Source organism: Rhinolophus hipposideros (genome assembly GCF_964194185.1).
Source record: "Rhinolophus hipposideros genome assembly, chromosome: 11".
Classification (NCBI taxonomy): domain Eukaryota; kingdom Metazoa; phylum Chordata; class Mammalia; order Chiroptera; family Rhinolophidae; genus Rhinolophus; species Rhinolophus hipposideros.
In genome coordinates, this window is record NC_138057.1 from 62572191 (window position 1) to 62598453 (window position 26263).

The 26263-nt window shown below is 39.5% G+C and overlaps 1 protein-coding gene across 6 annotated transcripts in view; it reads left to right on the forward strand.

The window, feature by feature from the left end:
- Positions 1 to 9264: 9264 nt before the first annotated feature.
- PALM2AKAP2 (PALM2 and AKAP2 fusion) overlaps positions 9265 to 26263 on the forward strand; it is a 412810-nt gene continuing 395811 nt past the window's right edge. For 2 of the 6 annotated variants that reach the window (XM_081065504.1, XM_081065505.1), the window contains exon 1: positions 10695 to 10751. In XM_081065504.1, the coding sequence (XP_080921630.1) occupies positions 10714 to 10751 (38 nt within the window). In that variant the 5' untranslated portion in view covers positions 10695 to 10713. Of the gene's footprint in view, positions 9373 to 10694; positions 10752 to 26263 lie in introns of those variants that run through there. The other 4 variants (XM_081065500.1, XM_081065503.1, XM_081065502.1 and 1 more) reach the window with 4 other exon arrangements.

Sequence of the window (26263 nt, forward strand, 5' to 3'; positions counted from 1 at the left end):
CCAGGACCTTTGCAACATGAGATAGAACAATAGCATAAGACTGAGACGGAGATACGATAATATATAATACAACATCCAGGCAATACCTTTCTCAATGCCATGGCAAATTGTCTCAATATTCCTGGGGGACAAAATGCCAACTATTTGAAATGTGATAGAACAGAACCTATGATTACAGATGAAATCAGCTATGTCAATCATGAAGCATGATACTATTTGTTCTGTATACATCTCAAATTTTAAGGAAATATACATTATAAACTAAGGGAGGCCATGATTGTCTTCAATCATGATGCTTATGGTTTGGAGGTAAGAAGTGTTGGGTTTGCCATCATCATCCCGTTCCTTAGTTAAGCTTCTGCATTCAAGGCCCTCTGGTGACCTTTTTCAGTCTTACATTTAACTCCTTCCTTCAGGACCACTGCTTTGCACAACTCCAGGGGGCACCATCACATTGTATTGTAAGTAAATGGTGCCTCTGGAGTTGAGGGATACTGTGGATCCTCTCTTTTCCTTGTATTCCAGCAAATGCCAAAAATATGTAGGCCTCACCCTGCTGATTCTTGTTTCATTGTCTTTGATTTTGCTGGTCTCTCTGGAAAATTTTCTCACTACTTTTTTCTAACACACACACACACACACACACACACACACACACACACACACACACATCCACTTCAGTGCTTTTCATCCTTAAAGGCATAGCCTAAGTACCGACTCCTCTAGTAGCCCCACCTTTGTGATCACACAAAGTCACATTTCAATTTGATTATGTACATGTCTTTTTTTCCCACTAAACACTGAGATTCTTAGGGACAGACACCATGTCTCATGCATTATTGTGGTCCCAGTTCCTACCACAGTACCAGGCACCATCTTTCCTTTAATCCCTAGCTAACACCCCTCTCTGCAGTTCAGATTTCCCAAGGCTGACTCGTTCTCAGGATAACTGAGAGTGGGACTATCTACTCCCTTCACTGGAAACTCTGCCCTATGTACAAGAATGTGATTTTTTCCTATGGACCCCTGAACGACATTAAACATTATACTTGGTTCCACACATATTCCCAAGGTCTAGTTTTATTGACTGTTAATACCATAGTGCAACATAGACGATGTACACCGAGTTGTATTGCCTCAGCGTTATCTAGCTCCTTTTCAAAATTTTCTCCAGCATAAGGAAGACAGATCTGCACACTTTCCTGCCTATCTGAGTGTGTGTGTGTGTGTGTGTGTGTGTGTGAGAGAGAGAGTGAGAGAGAGAGAGAGAGAGAGAGAGAGAGAGAGAGAGAGAGATAGACAGATGTTCCTGATCCCTCTGATAGCAACATATACACACGAACAAACAATACTAGACAGGCATAGGGCAGTCAATAAATACTTGGAGAAAGAAGCATTTCTATGGCAACCATCAACTGTAAAGACTTGGATCTGATCAAAGATGCATCTAATAAAGTACAACTATTACTCAAGAGGGCCTTTCTCAAGAGGAATTTTTTTCATTATTCAACAAATATTTATTCAGAGTCTACTATGTGCGAGGCACTGTTTCAAGGGATATAGGAGTGAACAAAATGGAAAAATTAATCCCTGTTCCCACAAGGCTTACATTCTAATGGACACTTGATTGCATTGCCATAAGTAGTATGTTCTACCCACATTTTTCCTAGAGCACAGAACATTCTGCCTCAAGAATAAATCCAAGTTTCCAACCATTCCAATGATCCTCCTCAAAGCAGATTCCGAAAAAACTTGAAGTCCATCTTAGGTAGGGCGACTTTCAATGTTGACATTTAATGTTTGTATCGGGAGACGAAAGTATTTAACGATGATATATATACATAAGCCTAGCTTTAAAGATACCACCAAGTAACCCAGTAGGTTCTCCAGCTCATTCAGCATAGCAGAGCTGATAGGATTATACTAAGTTAAGTATTAATAGCCTTATATCAATGAAACATCACCAAGATCTTCTAACTTTCAGCTTAACTAATGTGCAGTGTATCTGGGTGACACTGGACTGGTTTCTCTCTAATGTGTGGTTAAGGGGAAGCTTTTCCTTGGCAAAGTCCCCTTGATGAGTTCACTGGATTATCTCTGAGAGGTCATTGTTCATCTTCCATCATAGGTCAGACTTGGCAGTGGTGAAATAAATGTTCTTGCTACATCTGTACATGCATAATCATGGGCTGTTCTGAACATATACGTCATTTTGTGGGTGGGTGAGAGAGTGCTAAAAACAAAAAACAAATAGGCCTTTTCAGCTTTTTGAGCTCAAAGAAAACAATAAATGTGCTCAACAAGGAGGATGATCCCAGGTCAATTGTAGAAGTTTGTGTTGGCTTTTGGACTAGGTTACCCCCAGAATCCGTGTCATCATCAATAGACTGTGATTCCAAGAATCATCCGTGAGTCAGAAGTCAGTTCTATTAGAGTCTTGTCTGAGCATGCTCATACATAGATGTAGAAGTCAATGTGAAGAGAGAGAACCTGTGCTGATGTTTAACCAAAGAAAATAACTCTGCATTTTGCCATCCTTCCTGTCCCAGTCAAAGGGCTAATTTTACCCCAAGTCAGTAGCATTACGAGAAGCTATTTGAGGTGACATCTTTTCAGAGAGAATTCATTAATGGTAGAAAAAGAGTGAAACATGAAAGCTAATAGTGACTCCATAATATTAACTCTAGCTCTAGAAACCAAGTAGAAAATCTACAGATCAATAAAACTCAGTAAAGTATTTAATTACATACACACACACACACACACACACACACACACACACACACACACACCCTCTGGATGAATGGATACTGTTTCTGTTAGAGATATGTTTCTTTCCTACATTATTTACAGGGAAGTAAAAAGGTAAAGTGGTACATGAAATAAAGTAAATAAAATACGTAAAGCTTCACAGGACAAAATACTACTCGGAGTACAATTGAAATCCAGTAATGCCTAGTAAATAAGAAGACTTCCTGTTTTTACATTTTAATAATCAATCTCATGGTTTGCTGTTGGGTCTGTTAATGTATTGGAACAGTGTCGAGCTTGACAAAGTGATTGTGCTTATTTTTATTGCCTTCCTCCCCAGTTAGACATTTAAAATTAGAGTAATATTTTCATTTATCCAATGTCCACAAGGTATGAAAGGGAACATGAACGCTGAATACACTTTCCAAATAATTAAATTTTAACCTAGCCAAAATGTAAACATTAAGAACCTAATATCAATGGAAAAGATTAAAAGCCTCGTCTAAACACAGGTGTTACACATGATTATCCTGTGATGTTCTCAGGAAGTGCTGTGATCTGAGGGCTGCTTGTTCCTACACAGAATGATCCCAAACTGACATTTTGTTGTTTTGTTTTGTTTCCTTGTACCCATTTTCACGCTTTCCTCCCTCACTTTTCAGCTCTTACTGCTTGAAGTAACGCATTTCTTGTTTCTTCCAACCCTTTCTCATTGTGTTTGTATTTCTAGTGAACCAGAAAACCATTTAGCTAAACGTACTAGGTATTATATCTAAAGTAGTCATATTAAGAGTTTTTTGTTTTTTTGTCTTTTTTTGAATCAGGGAACACTGAGATCCCAGTGGAAGGTACGGACCTCCATTCTCTATCCCTCACACACTTTCAACCCATAATTCCCTATAATCTCAGGCAGATCCCTGAATACACCATGGCCTCCAGTCTAGGAATTTCTGTTCTAAAGCTTATGCAGTACACCTACATAAAAATCCTCGTAGGTATTCTCTCAGAGCTGGTTCAGTTATTTTTAGACCAGGAGGTTGAAGACTTTGGTTCTATTGATGAATTTGACTCTTACTAACATACAAACTAAGTTATTTAACTATGCTAAGCTTCAGTGTCTTCATTTACAAGATGGTGGTAATAGTAACTGTTACACAGCACAATTGCAGGATAAATATAAAGTCATGTATATGCAAGCATGTTGCCAACTCCAGACAAGTAGAACTTAGCCTGAGGCCCATGGATGATAGATGGGCTACAGGGGATCTGCAAACCACTTGATATTGCAAGCAAAATGTGAGTTTGTGCCACCTGTGTATTTTTCTGGAAGAAGGGTCCATAGTTATCAGATACTCAAGAAAGTTATGACCCTAAGAAGGTTAAGAATAAGTGCTTCTAGATAGAATTTATGATATTATTGTTATTTTGTTTATTTTCTGGTTTAGACTAAGTTTCAGGTAGGTAGAATTGTTAAGTTATTGACATCCAAGTTAAAGAAGTATTAATGTGCATTTGATGTGCAAGCAGTACCTATTGAGCTCAGCTTAAATGAATAAACTATTAGAGCATGTGGGTCAATGGACCCACATAGCCATATCCTGCTACTTTGTAGCCATGCTATGTTTGTCAATATATCTGTATTATTTTAATGAATAAATATACCATCTAGTGTAACATTTTTATTTAATCAAGGAGAATAAACAAATTGATTTTCTAAGTACCGATATCTATATTGGTTTCACTTCTTCAAAAGGATGCTATGAAGATAAATATATAGCTGTTAAAATGTTTGGTATTACAAAGTTACAGTGTAATAATAATGATGATGGTATTATAATAATAAGTTATTATAGCTACGTTTATTGAGTATCTACTAAATACCAGGCACTATGCTACGTAATTTATACACATTATCTAATTTTCAAACCATCCTTGAAAGATAAGTATTACTGCCCTCATTTTATAGGTAAAGAAACCTGAGCCTTAGGTTAAGTAATAGGTCCAAAATCACAATTTTAACCAAAGTTTTTTTGACTCTAAAGCCTGTCCTACAGTTAAATATAGCAAATAATGTATTTTTTTTTGCTGTCAAATCTTTTTTTTTTTATATAAAATTTATTGGGGTGACAATTGTTAGTAAATTTACATAGATTTCAGGTGTACAATTCTGTAATACATCATCTATAAATCCCATTGTGTTTTTACCACCCAGAGTCAGTTCTCCTTCCATCACCATATATTTGATCCCCCTTACCCTCATCACCCACCCCCACCCCCCTTACCCTCTGGTAACCACTAAACTATTGTCTGTGTCTATGAGTTTTTCTTTCTCATTTGTTTGTCTTGTTCTTTTGTTGTTTTTGGTTTATATTCCACATGTCAGTGAAATCAAACATTTCTCTGCTTTTTCTGTCTGACTTATTTCACTTAGCATTATACTCTCAAGGTCCATCCTTGTTGTCACCAATGTTCCTATATCATCTTTTCTTACCGCCGAATAGTATTCCGTGGTGTATATATACCATAACTTCTTTATCCATTCAGCAGATAATGTATTTGTGACTCTTAATAAGGTAGGTATAAGCTAGCTGTATAAAATAATTCTTTTTTTTTCTATCGCATTTGAAGATCGTGATAGTCAATCTACCAATTTCAAAAGGCTTAGGATACACCTAGAATTCAGTTGAACTTTTATCTTAAAATAAGAAGTGCCCATGGAAAGAGACAATATGATTTGATTTGTGTTTCTGGAAGATTGCTCTGGCTCTTCAGTTGAATGGGTCAGAACAAGATGTGATTGGAGGCCAGGAGGCCAGGAGCGAGAGCCCATTTTATCTACAGCAGTGGGGATAGGGAGAAACAAATGGGCTCTGTGGCTATTCAGGAGGTAGCCTGGATAAATCTTGTTGATTGACTAGATATGGGAATTCAGGATGGTGAAGAAACAAAGATGTCCAGGTTCTGTGTGGACACTTTCTCTCTGTTGTTAGGATAAGCAGGCAGATTATTAGGAAGAGATTTATAGGTGAAAATAAGGAGGGAATTTTGGACATATTGGGTTTGAGGTATTTGTGAAGATGTTGCAGTGGCTTTTGAGTATTCAGTTTTGAAGTTTAAGAGTGATGTAGGCTGGAATTTTGGAAGAAAGCACCGTGTGAATTGTTAAATAAAGCCATGAAAGTAGATGGAATTGCTCAGTAAGTGTATGTGAGTAGAAGTGGGGAGACTTGAGGCTAGTCCCTGCAGAACTGTAACATTTCAGAGACAAGTAGCAGAGAAGGGGTAGCTAGAGTTGTGGCAGTGTGACATCATAGAAGATAGTGTTTCCAGATGGAAGGAATGATCCTAGGTATTTACCCAAAAGAAATTAAAACATATGTTCCCATAAAGACCTGTCCATGAATGTTTATGGCAGTTTTATTAGTAATTGCCATGAACTGGAAATCATCTAAATGCCCATTCAACTAATGAATAGATAAATAAATCATGGTACATCCGTGCAATAGAATACTACTCAGTAATGAAAAGGAGCTACCTATACACACAATAACATAGATGATTCTCAAAAGCATTTGCTCAGTGAAAGAAGCCACACACAAATGCTACATACTGCTTGATTTCACTTATATAGTGTTTTGGAAAAAGCAAAACCGTAGGGACAGAAATCAGGTCAGTGGTTGTCAGCAGCTAGAGGTGGAAGGAGGGATTGACTACCAAGGGACTCAAATGAGTTATTTAGGGGTGAGAGTAATGTTCTACATTGTGCCAATTTTTGTGGTTCATGACAGTATAATCTATCCAAACTCATAGACCACCACTCCTAAAAAGGATGAATTCTATGATTGTGCCTCAATAAATCCAACTTAAAGTAAAAACAAACAAACAAACAAAAAAACCAAAGGAAGCATCCACAATGTCAAATGCTGCTCATACATGATGCAAGAAGAGGACTGAGCCATGCCCACTGCATTCAGCCTTGATGGTTCTGTAGTGAGTCGTGTCAGTGGCATGGGGGAGACAGCTACTAGAATGCTAAGGAATGAGGCGTATGGCAAAGACTGCTGAATGTCTTCCAATACCCATTTCCTCCTTTTGCATGGGCAGGGAGCTCCCAATTGTTGGCTAGGCTCATAGCTACTTAGAATGGTGATTGCTTTGCCCAGTCTCACTGGAAACTGAGTATGAGTATGTGACTGAATTCTGGCCAAAGATGTAAGTGAAAATTTCTTGAGGTGCCTTCCTTAAGAGGCAACTGGCATGCTTCCTTTGTTCCTTCTTCTTTGCTCCTTCTACCTTCTGGGTGGTTGGTATGCAGACGTGATGGCTGGAGCTGAAGCCGTGAACTTGGACCATGAAGTGACTTTGGGAAGAGAGAGCGTGAATGGCAGGGACACATTTTGGAGGAGACTGGGTCTCTTAGGTCTTTGAGAGCTGCTGAACTGGTGGTACAGGATTGCTTGTCTCTGAAATTTTCGGAGGTAGAAAAACACATCTTTTTCCTGATTCAATCTCTTCATTACTCAGAGCTGAACTTAATCCTATATGCTACCTGAATAAATAGAAGGTAAGGCTGTAGAGATGGTGAGGATGTAGAAATGATGAACACAGAATAGGCAACCCCTTCAAGAGGCTTGCGTATGAAAGAGAAGAGATAGGATGGTACCATGTTTCTCTGAAAATAAGACCTAGCCGGACAATCAGCTCTAACGCATCTTTTGGAGCAAAAATTAATATAAGACCTGGTCTTATTTCACTATAAAAGACCTGGTCTTTAATATAATATAATATAATATAATATATAATAAAATATAACATAATATAATATAATGCTGGGTCTTACATTAATTTTTGCTCCAAAAGACGCATCAGAGCTGATGGTCTGGCTAGGTCTTATTTTCAGGGAAACACGGTAGCTGGAGAGGAACGTGAGTTGAAGGAAGGTTTTATGATCTCCACATTCACAATAAATTCTCTATGAACAGAAACCTGGGGATGATCTCTTTCCACAAAACAGCTCTGTGAATCTTCACTGGGTTTGACTTACGGCTCACTTTCCAGAGGGGAAAAAGGAGCAGTGAATCCACCCAGAACATTTTGCTCTAGTCTCCTTCCTGTCCCTTGAATGTACAGAGCTCTTTCCCATTTAGATCCACCAAACAAGCTGGTGGCTGGTTAGAATGCCCTTCCCCTGTGGCTTGCATGTCCCAGCCCTCTGCCTTCTCAGGCCGTCTCTTTCTTTGTGTGTGTGTGTGTGTGGGGGGGGGGTGCTCTCCTTAACACCCTACCTTATCAGGTACTCTGTCCTTTTTTACCCATTACAGTATTTAAAAAACAACAAACAGCTTTATTAAGATATAATGCATATACCATAAACTTTGCCCAGAATGTACAATTCAGTGTTTTTTAGTATATTCACAGTTGTGCAATCATCCTCACAAGCTAATTAAAAAAAATGCATCACATTTTATTACTTAGTTTTTATAGCAATATTTTCAGCCTGTGATACGTTTATTTTTCTTTTTCTCTATGCTTTGTCTTTCTCCTTTAGTCTGTGAGCTCCACTAGGGCAGGGACTGTTATGGCTACGCCTGGGCTGTATCCTCAGCGCCTAGGAGAAACCTACTCATAGAGGGACCGGGCAGCAAGATAAAATGAAAGCCTGAAGCTTTTCGCATCTACTCTTCATTGCAGCAGGTGCTGGGCACCTGGATGGGAGCCAGACTCCCCACTCTGGAAACCGTTAGGACTAGGGGAGTCTCAAAAGCGGAGTAGGAAGAGAATACATGCCCCAGGGAGGTATGTAACTCTGGGGTGGGGCCTTGGTAATTTGGGAAACCATATTCAATATAGCTGTTGTTTTCGGAGGACGAACTAGGGAGAGTAACGCTGGAGAGTACCTTTCTGACAGGCGGGAATACACAGAACGTGGAGAGGTAAGAAGGGCGTCGGGTCGCCAAAGTGAAGAAACGCCGCAGTAAGGCGCCGCAACGCGGCTGGAGTTTTCCTTGGGAAACTGAGACAGATGCCCGCTGGGCTGACACAATGGCGTTTCTGAACCTATGCCCAGCCCATTGGGGGCAGTACTTGCTATTTGCAAAGGCCAGATGCTTCTTTCTCTTGCAACTTCCCCACCGCCAGAGCTGCAACCTTGCAGTGACTCCGTCGTTTCCCTGAGTCCTCTGGGCTGTGCCACCCGCCGCAGCCGCCCACCTCCTCCTCCCACCCGTGTCGGTGCTCCGCCGCCAGTCCCAGGAGAGAGCCGCCGGCGCACCTGGCGCCTTGGGTGCCCGGGCCCTGCGTGTTGGTGGCCACCACGCCTGGCGCGCAGCTGCCGGCGCGTTCCCTCCCCGAAACACTTAAGTGGAGTGGCTTGTCTCGCGCCCAGGAACAACATTATCCAATTGCTTCCCGTTTTATTCGCAGGCTGGGAGCTGAGTGAGCCTGAGCGTTCACTTTCAACCCTCCAGGGGCGGAGGGGGTGCGGGCGGGAGGGGGGACGCTCCCGGCTCCACCTCGCGCGTGGCGCGGCGCGGCGCGGGCGGAGAGCCGGGCTCCGGCAGACGCGAGCAGCGCCGGGGAGCCCCTCAGCAGCACGCCGGGCCGCCGGAGCCCCGCGATGGAGTGAGTATCCCTGCGCCGCGCCGCTCGCTCGCGGTCCTGCTCCCCGCATGTTGCCATGGTGACTGAGGCAGCGGGCGAGCCAGGCTGCGGTCCCCGTCCAGGATGGGTGTTGCATTTCAGCCCAATGTGTACGACTGGTGTTTCTATAGCAGCCGCCGCCGTTGCAGGAGCCGAGGGGTAGCCGCCCAGGGGTGCGTGGTTTCGTGCCGCTGCGCCTCGGCCGGCGGGGCCTCCAGAGGGGACGATGGTGCGAAGGGGGGAGGTTCGAGGCTTCCTCCTCCCGGCCCCAGGCTCTCGCTTCTCCGGCAGTTGGCCGCAATAGCCGTTCCTGCCGGTTCCTAAACATGTCAGCGTTATTGGGCTGCAGTTTAAAGAAAGAGAGGGGGGGTCACTGCGGATCGGAAGCAAAATGTGGTTCGGTGTGAAGGTGTAATGGAAGGATGATGAGTTCGTGGGTGACGGGGGCCGGAGCTGCCATGCCTTGGCTACTAGACCCCCCAAAATTGATTTGTTCCAGGGGTTATTGAAAAAGGAGACAGAAACGTAGGGACGGTGGCTGGTGGTTGAATCACAGCGTTTGGCACCTTGGGCATGGCATGGGAGGGATGGGGAAGAGAGGGTATGAAGGCGAGAGGGGCGTCAACCAGAAACGACAATAAACGGTTTCCGCGCTGGGCTCGGACTGGAGTCCCTCTCCTCTGACTGCGTCCTACGTTGCTTCTTGGTCACTCTCCCAGCTGCTGCTGCAGCACGGCCGCTCTCACGGGCGATAGGCTCCACGAAAGGCTCATTTTTGGAGCTGGCTTACTGAGATCCTGCTCACTTGGTCAGCTTCTCCGACTTCTGTTCTCTTCCCACGGATACTCCTTGACATCAGGCCGTATGAAATCATATTTCAGCCTGGAGATAATGTCCTGTTTTCAGGTATCAGGACTTTCATGCCAAACCCAATAAAGCCTAGGTGCAGCTTTTATCCCTCTGCATATCTGATTGTGTAGATGCAATTTAATCCTCAGCAACTAACCCGCTAAAGCAGAAGTGAGAGATGGTGTGGCATTTTAGGAGTGAGGAGTTGTAGATTTCAGCCCCTGCCTGGGCTGGTACTAGTGCTATTGATTTCATACACCAGTAATTTAATGTCTCTGAGCCTCAGTTTCCCCATTTATACAATGGAAGTAAAGATGTTCTTTACTCACTTTTAAGCATTGTCGACAGGATCAGATAATAGTTCTGTCTCTTCTAAAGGGCATTGTAAATTGTGAGGGTATACAAGTTTGAGGAGCTAATGATTAAGGCTCTGAAGTCAGTTTTCTGCGTTTCAGTCTTTTTGCACTTTGCTGAATGACGTCAATCTCTCTGGACCTCATTTCTGGAAAGAGGTAACAACTATTTCGTGTGATTTTTGTGAAGATGAAACAAGTCGATACACATAAGGGTCTTAGAACAGAGCCTCGCACAACGTAAGCTCCATAAATGTCATCTATTACCGATAAATATTAGCCATTGTCTATTATCATCGCTGTGGTTTCCAGCATTCTACATTGGTAATTTGTGGGGTCTCAGGTTGGCACCAAACTCTTTTTTTTTCCAGATAATTTGTAAAGAAACACAGTGCCCCCAGGGGAACTGAGAGTAACACAAGTCTCAAGATCCCATCGTAGGTTGGAAAATCCACCAGAAGACACAGCAAGAGAAGACACTGGACAACTGGGCCTCTGGCACACTCCATTCTTATTGCTCACTGCTATTTTCTTAGACATAGAGACTATCCTTTATTAGAGATTGAATGTAGCATTAGCCATCCCACTGTGTAAGGTCAAAGGGTACCCTGGTTGTTTGTCAGTGCAGTAACTTTCATCATTATGGTCTCTCATTAATACTCTAATGTTTACCGTGTCTCCCAGACTTAGAACTGTAGAAGAGCACACAGGGTTTGCAAGTTTACTTCCTCAAACCGTGCCTCCTTTCTCCTGTGTGCCCCAGCTAAGCTTTTGTTCTAGGTGTGTTCACGTCCCTCACAGAACTCCTTGTGAATAAAGATATTCCTCATCACACCCGTTTCTCCCTTTACAGGACCCAAATCGGTGCCTCAATCAGCCTTTCCTCTCCTGACCAACCTGGCCCTGGCTTTCCTATTCCCTTCTGACATTCCAGAGTTCGCCTCACCTTCCTTTTCACCTCCGGCATCCCCAACTGTCTATCTGTTCTCTGCCCCACTTCCTTTGCTTCATTAATACAGTTAGCTTTTTAACCTTATTTTCCCCTTTCGGAATACCACCTTTTCCTGTCCTACCTTGGATCTAATGAAATTTCCCATATGCCAAATCCTGCCCTTCTCCTAAATTTAAACCCTCCCCATATGTCATCCTAGATAATACAGCCTGCCTTGAATTATTAGTGAGGTAGGGACTGGATTCTCCTTACTTATTGTGTCCAACTTATGTTTATGAAAAAGAACTAAAAGGGGAATAACATTTACTACCTTCTTTTACTTTTTAATTTAACCAACAAATATTTATTGAGATTAGCATTGGTCAACAAAACAGTCATGATTCTCCTCATCTGGAATTCAATAGTCTAAGGAAAGGATAGATGTTAAAACAGTAAACACAGGTGCATGTATAAATATAAATAGCAATAAATGCCACAGAGAGGAAAGCACAGAGAAAACAGGAATGGGATATAGATTAGACTGGGGGGGTTAGTGAAGCCTCTTTGAGGAAGTGATATCTAACGTGAGATCCAAAGGATACGTAGGAGTTGTTTAGGTGAGGAGTAGAGGAAAGAAGCCCTCTGGCTTGGGAAAGCGGCCTATGCTAAGGGCCTGAGGCAGGAGAGACTTTGGCAAGTTGGAAGGACTGAAAAAAGGGTTGTGTTGGAAGAACTGAAAAAAGAGTTTTGGCCATGGGGGAAGATGGTGCAGAGATGTTAAGTGCAGTGGAGAGCCACAAAAGGGCTTTATGCATGGGTGTGATAATTATTGGTGTTTTAAACCTTCAAAGCTTAAACGTTCAAAAAATTAAAACCACTTTTCCTTCTGAATTATTTAAAGTGGATGGCATAGAAAATGTGTCATAGCCCAACATGAGAATGCTGCAAATGTCTACAATAGGAAAGGGGATTATCAATTTAAAAAGCTGGACAGTTTGTTGTGTGCCAATATCTGATAGTTTGGAATAAACCAAAGTCAGGAATTTAAAATGAAATGGAGTGAACATAAAAACACACAATCATTTATTTGTGAGCATTATTGGCTTTAATAAAATCAGAGCACCTTATCTGAAATAAGAATCTAGGGAACAAATAAAGAAGGTCCTAACAGATTGTACTTGGCTGCTCTCCTTGTTGGGTTGAGTGATGAGATCAATGTGTTTATGGGAATGCACTTGAGTACATGCAGTTACGAATTTGATCCCACATCTATAGGACTTGCTGGATGCTTCTCTAGAATGCAGTCTTCAAAACAGTATAGGAGCAGGTGAAGGGATTAAGAAGCACAAATTGGCAGGTACAAAATAGTCACGGGGATGTAAAGTACAACATAGGGAATATAGTCAATACTATATACATACATAGTTGTAATGTACATAGTCATACATAGTTGTAATAACTATGTATGGTGTCAGGTGGGTACTAGGCTAACCTGGGGGATCACTTTGTAAATTATATAAATGTCTAACCATTGTGCTATACACCTGAAATTCATGAATGTCAAGCCCCCCGCCACCCCTCTCCCCGAAAAAACCAAAAACCAGTATGGGAGCCAAAAGGCACAGAGAACACAACCTGAGAACGCTTTACATTGTTGTCCCCCCTGCAAGTACTGGGGCTCTGACAGCACTGGTGGCAGCCTTCGACCTGGTCTGATGGGGCTCACAAGTGACATTCCCTATCACCCCTTAGGTGCCTGCTTTTCGTGTGGACTTAGTCACAAGATACCTTTTAAGCATCCAGAGGAGATAACAGAGCATCTAAACTAAAATTTGGTTTCTCACATAAACAAATCGAGGCTCGCTAAAGGAAAAGTGTGGCAGAGATGTTGAGTCACAGATGACTGTGGTCCTTAATATGTGCCTTCATTCATGCATTCACCCATTTATTCAGAAAATAGTTATTGAATATTTTCTATGTACCAAGCGCCGTGATGGGTACTGAGACTGTCTTCAAGGTGCTTACAGTTTATTCTATATGTGACTGTGGATGCTGTGGGACCTTGAACCATTTTTCTTCTAAGTCTGTCCTCCTATTACACCAAAGGTGCCATTTCGTGTGTTCAGCACATTATAGGCATTGAATGAAGGTGTTTAAAAACGTGGGTGGGTTTTAAAAATTAATTTTTATGATGGAAGTAATGCATGCTTTTTAAAACAATTCAAATGTTGTAGAAGTTTATGAAGTAAACCTCCCCATTTTCCTGTTCTCTTCCCCAAATCTCAGTCCCGAAGTCATTACCATGAAGTGTTTGGAAGTAACCTTCCAGGTATTTTCCATGCACACAAAAATAGAGTTGGAAAATAGAGTTGGAAACACATACAGGTGTTTGTGTTTACAGGAAAAACATATAGGTGTAAATACTTCTTTTTCCATAAACAAAATCATACTGCATATGTTGTTCTGTAGTTTGCTTATTCCACTTAATATATTGTGTATCCTTTCACATATCAAAATATACACATCCACTTCATGTACTTTTCTATTAGCTGCTTAGCATTTATGTTTGGAATGTAGTTCATCAGTCCCCTTTGAGGAAGATTTAGGTCTGTTTCTTCTTCTTCCTTTTTTTTTTTTTTGGCTGTTAAGTGCAATGCTGCAATGAACATCCTTGTAAATCTTGCAAATGAATCTGTATCCTATTTTCCAGAAATGGATTTGCTGAGTGAGTAAATTTGTACATTCTAAATTTTCCTAAATATTGTCAAAGTTCCTCCAAAAATGTTATATCACTATACATTGCCACTGGTGATGTTTGAGAGCCCCCATTTCCTGAAATCCTTAGCAACCCTAGCCACATTATGTATTTATTTTGAGCATTTATATTTGACTAGTAGAACTTCATGTAATCAGTCTATCAGTGGTTACAGCTTGTGCTCTGGTCCCCCCCGATTGAGGCCCTTTGGGCTACTTGTCAGTTTTTCACAAAGCACTGGAGAGCCATAAATTACAAACAGCAAGCTTGAGTCCAGAAGATAATGAAAATTATTTACAAAGGCAAAACTTAAAACGTATCATTAATTTTAAAAGCGACCAAGTGTTTTTTTTTAAAGTTTGTCAAATTTAGACGTTATTGATTAATTCCTTACTCTTACAGTTGAGGATCTGAGAATACATCACTTAGCACCCCTCATTTACCATTTGTTGCAGTTAGTTATCGTGCTAGTTTTACATTTTCAAAGTCTTAAACATTTGCTGTTTTGAACTGTAAACATAATTCTCACAGTTCAGTCAATCAACTGAGTGCCATTTACGTATTAGGCACTGTTCTAAGTGCTGAGAATAGGCAGCAAACAAAACTGAAAAAGGTCTTCCCGTGACAGGGCTTCTATACAATATTGGAGACACTATATATATATATATATATATTTATAAATGCTATGAATAAAAATCATACACGTTAAGAGACTGAAGGGTGATAAGGGAGGGTTGTTTTTGACAGAGTCGTCAGGAGAAAGGGTTCTGAGTTGGAGAATTTGAATAGGGACTTGAACAAAGTGAGGGTGTGAGCCAGGCAGAAGAAGGCAGAGCAGTTGCAAAGGTCCTGAGGCAGGCCATGCTTGGTGGGCAGTGATAGGCTTGGATCTCACTGGAGGCCAGATCACCCACCACCAGCCCTTACATCACTAGCATCCTCTTTCCTGCACATTTTTTGTCGATTTAGTCTTTAGCTGGAAGGTTTTGTTTTCAAACAGGGCCCAAGGAGGTTATGTTCTGAATGCTGTTCTGTTGCTTCTGTGAATAAATTGGACGTGTATAACATTATAGAATCATGTTCTCCTTCTCCCCCATAATTCTACACAACATTGTTCCATTGTGTTCTGGCATTGACTATTGCTCTGGAAAAGTCTGAGGCTCTCCTGATGACTTCCACTTTGTAGCTGACTTACCTCCTCCCTCCCCTTCTACTCTTGCAATTTTTTTTTTTGCCTTGGTGCTGATAGAATTATTTTTAAACATGAAAGTTTAGTAACTTTTCTGTGGTATTTTTCACTGCAAGTCATTATGTCAGTTTTCTTTCCCTGGAAAATGGTATGTTTCTTTAATCTGAAGATTCATATTTTTCTTTATTTTTTTGTGAAGATATTTACTCCTAGCTTTCAAATAAAAAATAAATCCAGTTCTGTTGTCTACTACAGGAGCATATATTACTCACTACCCTCCATAAGTATTTTTTTTATTAGCTTCAGTTTTATAAAACAAAGTAATAGACATTTATACCCCTCACAAAGTGATAACCCCCTCCCCCAATCTATTACCCCTCTGACATTGTATACAGCTGTTACAATTCCATTGACTATATTCCCTATGCTGTACTCCATATCCAATGACTATATATATATATACACACATATATATGTATACATATATATATTTAATTATAGTTGACATTCAATATTATTCAGCTTCAGGTGTGCAGCACAGTGATCAGGCATCTACAAAGCCCATGCAGTGGTCTCCCTAATAAGACTGAAGCCCATCTGACACCCTACAAAATCTTTACAACATTATTGATTTTATTCCCCAAACTGTCTTTCATATCACCATGGCAATATTGTGGCTACCAATTTGTGCTTTCTAATTCCTTTACCTTGTCCCGCATCCCCACCCCTGTCCCATCTAGCAGCCATCAGTTTTTTCTCTACATCTCTGAGTCTGTTTCTGTTTAGTTTGCTTATTTATTCTGTTCTTTAGATTCCATGTATAAGTGAGATCAAATGATATTTGTCTTTCTCTGTCTGACTTTTTTCACTTACTAGCATGATATTCTCTAGGTCCATACATGTCATTGCAAATGGTAAGATTTCACTCTTCTTTATGGCTGGGTCTCCATAAGTATTTTGAATTGCTCATTTTCCCATGAGTTTTTGTTACATTTTCAAGTCTATCCTCTAGACAACGGATTTAAAGCAATATTTGTTTCATTCTTACTCATTCTAATGGTTTTATTGTTATCTTCAATTTATTTTTGACTCTGCTAGCTCACTCTGCAGTTATGTTTTTAAAGGGTTCATGTTTTCTTTAATTTCTTTAAACATACGGAGAAAAGTGTATCTGAAAATTTCATCTATTTCTTGTGTTATTTTTTGAAATTACTTATCTGCCTTTGGCTTTCCTCTTTTAAAATAATAATTAAGTATATAGAAACTATGCATGTTGATAGCTTTGCACTTGATACCCACTTCCACCTGGAGGTAATTCAATCCAAACCACTTATTTGGCAAGAGTCAGAGGGAGGGATATGGGCAATGTTTGGGAAGACAGTCGCTTTAGTTGAGATATTTTGTCTCATAAAAATTCCTTACAATTCTGCAATATCTTCTGCTCTAAAAATACCTTGTAGGTCGTGAATAGATCACTCAGACAGATTACATCCCCGCTCACTCTGTGTGTGTGTGTGTGTGTGTGTGTGTGTGTGTGTGTGTGTGTGTGTAGGGGGGTGGACAGATATTTGATGCTTATTTACCATTACATAGTTGACTTTGTTTAGCATCTACGAGCAAAGGGAAGGGGACATGTCATCCACAAAGGTAATTTTTATTATACTTTCCTTCTGTTTTCCTACATCTCTTGCCTCCAGACTAGTCCTTTATGTTAAGTTTCAGGCCTTCACAGGTAATAATGTTAGTGGGTTCACACAGTATCTGCCTCAGGGTCACTTTCAGTACCACTCTGGTATGGAAACCAGCCCCTCCACACAGGGGTCCCCCATGTCTGCCATGACTTGCTTGTGCCACTCCTCACCATTCCAACGCTGGCCTCTCTCAACTTTCTCCTTACTTAGAAATTTGAAAACCAGTTAAGATCTGTAGAGGTATATATCACCTTTGAGGGCTATCCATTGATTTAATACATTTTTTACTCTTTTTGGAGATAATTCTTATAGTCTATGTTTTGAGAACCTTAGTTCTCTGCTGATTTCATAATAGATAAATTTTTCTTTTCAATTTTTTCTTCTTTTAGTTTATTTCAGGAGGTTTCAGGGAGATATAGAGAAAATTTGCCTTGACCATATCTTTGACTGAATGAATCAATGAATTTTGGGTTCCTATGAAAATAGTATTAAAAATGACCAAATGTCATTGTTATTAGAAAATTTGTTGTTATGATATATCTTTTTCAGTCAATTCTTACGAATGTGTCTGGCAAAAGAAGTTTGTGAATGAGATTATAAATACTTTGTAGTACAAGAATTTGGGAAAGGGTGTGTGTGGTGGATATTCTCCTCACCCTTCAAACCCACTCTCTACCTTTTCCCCGCTGCTTTGTGGCCTAAGAAGCTGACCTCTAATGCACTGTGTCAGCTAGGCTCTCTTGCTCTTTGGCTTTCTGTGGGTTGGATAAATAGACGGCACCAGAAGCAGACCCACGGGTGGAAGGAGAGTGAGGTCTCTATGTTTACGGTCTCCCTTCCTAAAGGGCAGTGAATTGGTAGTGGTGCTTTCTTCTTCTGAAGGCCACAGCCCCTTACTGCAGCCTTCTCCTACAGCTCTGTTCTAGTTCTCTCCTTGCTCTCTTCTTGCTCCTTCTGGACTAGGTGTGGCAAATGGCTGGCATCATCCCCACGTTGCTAGCCCCTGGTGCTTCACTGGCCCTGCTGGTTTTGCTGAACTTTGCCCAGGCCTTTGTAAAGCAGTCCCTTTATTAAGCTTACCTCAGTTATTCGGTTTGTGCTATTTATTCCCATCTGGGAACCTAAGTCATAGAGTATGCAAAGGATAGAAATGTTGGAAGTCTTACATAAACGACTTTTCATTATGGGGATGGAACGTGGCAATTTTTGTTTGTCCACACATATTGGTCATTGGAGCTCAAGGCTCCAAAATATGAAATAGGTATTGAGAGTTGTTAGGTGCTTACTCATAAACTTAAGGAGAAGCTTTGATTCCACTTAAGTGTTCTTTTATTTCCCATTGAACATGCGATTTTTCTTATAACTTTTAATAAAAATTCCCGAAATTTGACTCCCCCAAAGGAAGACCAACTCAGTTATAGAAGGGTTTAATTAGAATTTTATTGAAAAAATGAAACTTTATTTCTTTTCATTATATGGAACTTTAGTAATCAAAATTCTGTTTTCATAAATAGATCTTCATATATTTGCCCTACTCTTTAGACATAAATGACAACCTAACCTATCAATAGTATATGAATGAATGCTTCCTAAATTGATACCACGTCAATAAAATCTGTCCCATCTTCCTCTTCTGTCCCATCTGTCCCATTCTTCTTCACAGATAGTAGAAAAGCATAAAATATAGTCTAATCAAAAGGTATGTTTTACAAGTTCTGAATAAATGGGCTTTAAACTAAAGATACTGTACTCCATCTGTTTTATGTAGTATTTCATACTTGGAAAGTAAGTTATTTAGACTACTTATCTTGCTTTCCGTGTCTCCATTTCACTTTCAACTATGTTCATTTATTCACTCATTTATTTATAACTCATAATTATTAAGTACCCACTGTGTGCTAGGCACTTTTCTAGGTACCTGTGAATAAATATGAATACAACAAAGTTTCTGCTTTCACAGAGGCCATAATCTAATGAGGAACAAAGATAATTGGCTGAGTAATTATAATAAAGTGTGCTATGGTATGCTAGGGGAAGGTTTGATAGGATATTGTCTGAAGCATGCAGCAAGAGGACAGGAGCCTAAATGAATCTTAGGAGTTTGGAGATTCTAGATGAGTCAAAATTTGAGCAAGCCTAATTCTTAGCCCCTAAAATTGATTTAGCATAAAGGCACTTTTTAAAAAATGTTTGGACTAGTCATCTTACAACTGCTTAAGTCACATTCTAAAAAAAATTAGCCGAGCCAATTCCAGTATTACAGCTAGCTTGAATAATTGATAGTTCTCAAGTGTGTTTGTTGGCACGCATGAAGCTATGACTAACACTCCCTCCCCAACCCTTCTTGCTATAGTACTATAATGAATGTCTGCCCCCTTGAGGAATCAGAAACTCAGTTTTTCAGATGACAGTGCAAAGTGGGGTCTCCATCAAAGCAGAAGACAAAGACAAAGACCAGAAAGCAAAAAAAAAAAAAACAAAAAAAACCCAAAACAAAACAGAACAAACAAAAACATGAAGATTTGTGGGGACACTGCTAAATTAGATACTTAATTTGTTTCAGCCATCTTGGTTGAAATCACGTCAAAGTGTTCTAACTCTGGAGAGGCTGAAGATCTGCTAAACCATACCTGTGATATGCAGGGAAACTGCACAAGTTGGTCTAGAAACAATTTGGAAGTTCTCCATGCCTTCTCATTTTCTGAGAGGGAGATGCCCAGTACGTAAAAGTGGATGACACCAACAACAAGGTCTGATTTCCTGAGACTCACGCAGTAACGTGCATACAAGTCACTTGGGGATAGTGTTAAAAGGCAAACCAAGGTTCTCTAGATCTGGGGTGGGGTTGGAGTGGCTACATTCCCATCAAGCTTCCTAGGAGAAGATGCTGAGGCTGATTGCTGGTCTGCAGACCATACTTTGAGTAGCAGTGTTCACAGTGTAAAGGCACAGGGTAGGACTGTATATAATACAAGAAATGAGGGTCTCATCCTTTTACACTTCCTCCCCCAACCACGCCTCATTGTACGGGCTCGCTCCAATGAACTCGCATTCAGCAATCTGTGTATAAAACAAGTCAGTGTACGCAACAAAACCAGGTTCTTCATTTCGGTTGGCATAACTTGGCAGTTCCATGTTGTGGATAAAGTCTTTATTTTTTGAAAAGCAGGTCAGGTTAGGGGATTGTGAAAAAGGTTTATGAGGTAAATAAAGATAATTCTATGTTTCAAAATACGAATTTAAAAATTTTTGTGGCCATAAATAATTTTAAACCTGAAAATATTTTTCTTTGTCCAGTTTCTCAATAGTTTTAAAGTAGCTAGTGAATCTAATTATCTGTGGCCTCAGATCTCTACAAATCAATGCTATCTTGGTGTAAATGTCAGTTATGATTCTTTAAATATGATACTCATGAATATGAATGTGATGTGTTTGCAACCCAGAAGCTTGTCGTATTACATTTACTGAACAAGATCAACAGACTTAGGGGTCCTCACTTTTGAAAGCCAGGGAAGAGCAACCTTTTCCATAGAGGATAATTCAAAATACGTTATTAAGTTGTGTTTTCATTTATGTGAGACGAGAATTACCTCTTTTCCTTGTTAGGGAAGCTAAATAGTATAAGGACAATAGATACTTGAGAATTAAACTGTACAGAATCAGGTTGAGTTATGGACTCTTGCTTGTGTTATTAAATAATGGCTCTCCAAAGCTAATTATACTTGGATGAATTACAGCACAGTTCTTCAAGGTTCTCAGTATGTTCTCCCCCAGCCAGTGGCAGCTGTATAATGTGCCCTTCTCTTAATTTCACTCCAGATCTTGAAATTAGAAGCATTTTATTCTGTCAAGGTGGTGTGCATATGGCCTCAGTGCAGGAAGAATGGGAGTGTAAAACAAAATTAGGGTGTGTGTGTATATGTGTGAAACTCACTACTTCTTCAGCTTCCTTCTGAAATGCCACCCTTTAGATATGTGTAACTGTGTCTTATTTTGATATGTTCACTTTTCTCCCATTCATTCTTAGGAATAATAAAAGGATTCCTAAGACCAAAATCCCCAAGTTGGTAGAAAAGCGTTGGCCTTTGTCCACCCAATGCCCAAATTTGCCTGCTTCAGATTGGTCAGCCTTGGGGGCTATAGGCTGTTACTTGCGCAGTCACCGAGTCACAGAGGCTGGGTCTGGCTGCCAGCTCCTGGGCTCCACGTGGGGGTAAAGGGCGGGAGAGTGAGCCTGGAGAAACTTGACTGCTCTCTGTGAATGCAGAAACCTATAGGGCACGAAGTGGGTGAAATCTGCCAGGGATTTTTGGTGGCTGTTGGTTTCTTCAGAGGTGAAAGCTGCTGGGGAACTCTGCAGAGCAGGTCACTGGAACATCACTGCAGTCACTCCCACTCTATGGCTGCTATTGGTATCCTGTGTTTCTTCCTCCTTCCTAGCTGTCTCTCTCTATACATTTTAGCTTTGCTGGCCTCTGAGTGGGGCAAAACCCAAGTGGGTCCTTCACGTCGTGCCCTGAAAGGCTGAGGAAGCTGGTCGTTTGCTCCACTCTCTCTTTTCCGTTGAGGGGAACCCTTTCTAGCTGGGGAGTTCTCTCTTGGATTTGGGCAATACCAGCCTGGAGGATAAGAGGATGTAGGCAAATAAAGCTGTTCTGCCTTCCTTTTTTATGGGGTTATTTTTGTTCCATTATGTTACTGAAGTACCTTCACTGAACTCCTGAGCTGTCCCAGAGCTGTTTTGTCCATGGGTAGCAGTCCAATTGTTGACCTTGGGGAGCGGGGGTGCTTCAGAAGCTCGGTCTCCTACACCGCCATGTTGGTGATGTCATCCTGGAACCTAATGGCAGCTATGTTCCATTTCTGTTGCCCATGCTTGTCTCTCATCTTGTCTTAAGCCATATCCTTAGACCCTGACTTTCCAGGTGGTACTAAGGTGCAGTTTTCATGTGAGCATCAATAGCATCTTGATACTCTCCAAGCTTAGGTTGACACTGCTTTTGATTCATGTGAGATAGAAAAGCATAAATCAGACATCAGAGGTAATACCATTGCCTAAAGTCTGCCTAGTACTGGAGTGGAAGCTTCCGCTTGCAATTGGTGAAAATTCACCTACCATTAAAGGCTAAGCTTTTGAATAGGTCAACATTTGGGGAGGGTAAAAAATTTGTTCTCTTCACCATTAAGTGTTAGTTATAGGTTTTCATAGATGCCTTTTATCAAATTCAGGATGTTCCTTTTTCCTAGAGTGCTGACAGTGTTGTTTTATTTAAATGAACAGCTGTTAAATTTGTCAAACACTTTTCTCTAGATCTAATGAGACAATCGTATGGATCCCCTCTGTTAGCATTTTGTTGAGGTTTTTGCATCTATATTCATTAAGGATGTTACTTTAATTTTCTTTTCTTGTAATGCCCTTGTCAGGTTTTGATGTCATTATTATGTTGATGTGATAAAACTAGTAGGGAAAGGTGTCTTCCTCTATTTTCTGGAAGAATTTATGGACTACTAGTAATATTTCTTTCGAAAATGTTTGATAGAATTTACCAGTGAAGTTTTGTGGGCTGAGTTTTTCTTGATTGGAAGGTTTTTAATTACAAATTCCATTTCTTTAATAGGTATAGGGCTACTCAGATTTTTAATTTCTTTTTGTGCTATTTTCAGTAATTTGCATTTTCTAAGGAATTTTTCTATATCATCTAAGTTATTAAATCTATCGATATAAAGTTTTACAAAACATTTTTCTTATTGTCTTTTTACTGTGCCTAGGAATCTATAGTGATGTCACTGATACCATTCTTGATATTTATTGTTTGTGTTTTCTCTTTTTTTTTCTTGATTAGTTTTTATAAGGATTTATCAATTTTGTTAATTTTTTTAAAGTACTGACTTTTGGTTATCGTGTTCTCTGTTGTTTGTTTTCCGTTTCATTGATTTGCATTTCTTTTTTATTTCTTTTATGTGCTCTGGGCTAATTTTTTTCCAGCATTTTAAAATCAAACATTAGGTCATTAAAAATATCTCCTTTACAAATATTAATATTGCACCAGCTGCTTTCCACATATTTTGATTTATTGTATTTTCATTATCATTTAATTTGAAATATTTTCTAATTTCTTTTGTGATTTCTTTTTGATTCATAGGATACCATGTGGTATCATTTTCCTTCAGCCTGAAGAGATTCCTTCTTATGTAGTATATTTATGCTGGTGACAAATTCTTCTGGTTTTTGTTTATGTGAAAATGTCATTATTTTGCCTTCATCTTTGAAGAATATTTTTACTGGATATAGAATTTGAGGTTGACAGTGTTTTTTATTTTAATACTTTAAAGATTAAATTTGTCTTTAATTTTTTAATTATTTCTGATAAAAAGTCAATCATCATTTTTATTATTGTCCTCCTCTAGTAATAGTCTTTTTTTCCTTTGATTGCTTTTAAGATTTTCTCATTTTCTTGATTTTCAATAGTTTGACTATAATGTGCCTTGATGTAGTTTTCTTGTAATATTTCCAGCTTGGGGTTCTGAAGAATTCTCATCATATATTTTTTTCAAATACTTTTCCCACCCCATTCTCTCTATCCTTTCCTTTCGGAAGTCTGACTATTCAGATAGTAGCATGCTTGATACCATCCCACAAACCCTGAGATTCTGCTCAGGTTTTTATACTTTTAAAATTTAAATAATTTTTTAAAATTTACAAATAATTTTAGGTTTGTATACAAATTGCAAAAATAGTTCAGAGTTCATATATTCCCCTTACCTATTTCTTACGCTGTTAACATCTTACATGACTAGTGTACATTTGTACATTTGATGAGACGCATGACTAGTGTACATTTGTCACAACCAAAGAACCAACATTGGCATACCATTATTATCTAAACTCTATATTTGATACTGATTTCACTAGTTTTTTCCTAACATCCTTTTTATGTTTCACGATCCCATCCAGAATGCTACATTACAATTAGTCATCATGTTTCCTAAGCCTCTCCTGGTCTGTGACAGTTTTTCAGACTTTCTGTATTTTAATTTTTATTATCTTGACAGTTGTAAGGAGTATTGGTCTGGTATTTTGTAGAATTTCCCTCAATTTGTGTTTGTCTGATGTTTTTCTCATGGTTAGAGTGAGGCTATGGCTTTCCAAACCTAATTACATTTGAGAGAAAGACCTCAGAGATGAAGTGCCAGTCTCATCACACCATCTCATGGGTACACTATCAACATGATTTATCACTGATGGTGTTAACCTCCGTCCTCGCCATGGTAGAGTTTGCCCAGTTTATCCATTGTAAAATTACTTTTGCTCCTCTTTTAAGGGATGGGAGTTAAGCAGCACCTCCATGAGGGATAGTACAGTAAATTCTCTCTTCATGTCGTTGATAAGTTCTGCAACTTTAAGCAAAACGACGTATAATGAAATCAATTTTACTGTAGACTAATTGATATAAACAAGAGTTAAATTCCTATGGCGTCTCATCAACATTATAACAAAACGACATTGAACAAAACAATGTGATTCGAGGACCTGCTATCTCTGGATAATTTATTTGGAATTCTTCTGTATAAGAGACTTATCCTTTTCCCCCTATTTATTCATTCAATCATTTATATGTATCAGCCTGAGCTAGTTCTCACTGGATGGACCTAGAGAGGAAGAGGTAAATTTATTGGCAGACCATCTGCTCTGTGATTTATGGGATCCAGTTCAGAGATTTTTGGCTCCTTTATTTCTTAAGTGACGTTATGTTGTTGTAGGGCTCATAGAGGGCTTTTTACATAAGATTTGACTTGGCCATAGAATTCTTGCCATACCAAGGATGGGGTTGGCTCTATCTTGCGTTGAAAAATAGAGGTCTCTTCTACCTCAAGCCCCCTAACTACAGCATGCAATCGTTTACATTAATAACATTCACAGAGCAACCAAGTAGAAACTGTTTCATTCTAAAAAGGCTTTGAGATAATCTATTTTAATAAGTGTTTATTGTTTGTTTTAATAATACAATTGTATAAAAAGAAATGGATGATAAAACCAAGACAAAAGGAAAATTAGGTTTGGAAATACAGATTAAAGCTGAGCAAGATTAATCTATTGTGAATGCATGTCACATTGTTCTGTTCAGTTGCTAAAGGTGGGCTGCCCATTTCGTTCTAAGCTTGCTAGTGGCAAGTACAAAGACGGAAAAACAATTGGTGACAAGATTCAAAATGCCTAAGTGACAAAAACAAACCAGTTATTAAGGAGAGAACAGTTTTTTTTAGTACCAGGCCTGGAGAGAAATTTCTCTCATGGATACTCTACATTCCCAGAATAAATGCACAAGCAGGTTTCATAGGAATTTCCTTGCAATGCCCCCTCACTGAAAGTGGATGACAAAACAGCAGTGTGCATCACCTTCTATAGAATGAAGTATTAACAAGGTGGCATTTAATAGGTATTACATACTGAAAAGATTCGGACTACTTTCCCAAGTCCTGTTACTTACACTGCAATAATTCCTCAAATAGCAAGTCCTGTTACTTACACTGCAATAATTCCTCAAATAGCATCTGACCGGTGTTTCACCCTTAATTTTTGTTCCCCTTAAAATGTCTGAAGTAAACATGATCTGCATTTCATTTCAGAATGGATGAAGAAAAAAAGATCTCTTTTCAGTTCTCTTTTTCCTTGTTTACCATGCTTTACACTCAATATAAAAGAAGCCAAGCACTTGGTACTAGGTTGGATTTCATTTATAATCATTAAGATTTTCAAATAGATGCCATTTCTTGAGGTGTGTACTTATCTATGAGAGATAATCTATGGGTCTTCCTACTGTCCAGCAGAGACAAGGTATAGACAGAGGAAATTAAAGTTCTGGGAAGAGGAAATCATTGTTGGCCCAGATGTGATAGCATCTTTTTTTTCTGGCTAGAGGTAAGCCAAAATTTAATTATACTGCTGATGGTTTGGCTTGATACATATAATGAATGCTAATTCATAGGTGGCTGGGAATCAATACCTTTTTTTTTTCTTTCAGTGAGTAATAACATGTTTGCTTTGAAATATCTTATCTAAGTATAAGATTTCATGTGTAAAGCTTTTTGAGGTGAGAACTCTGA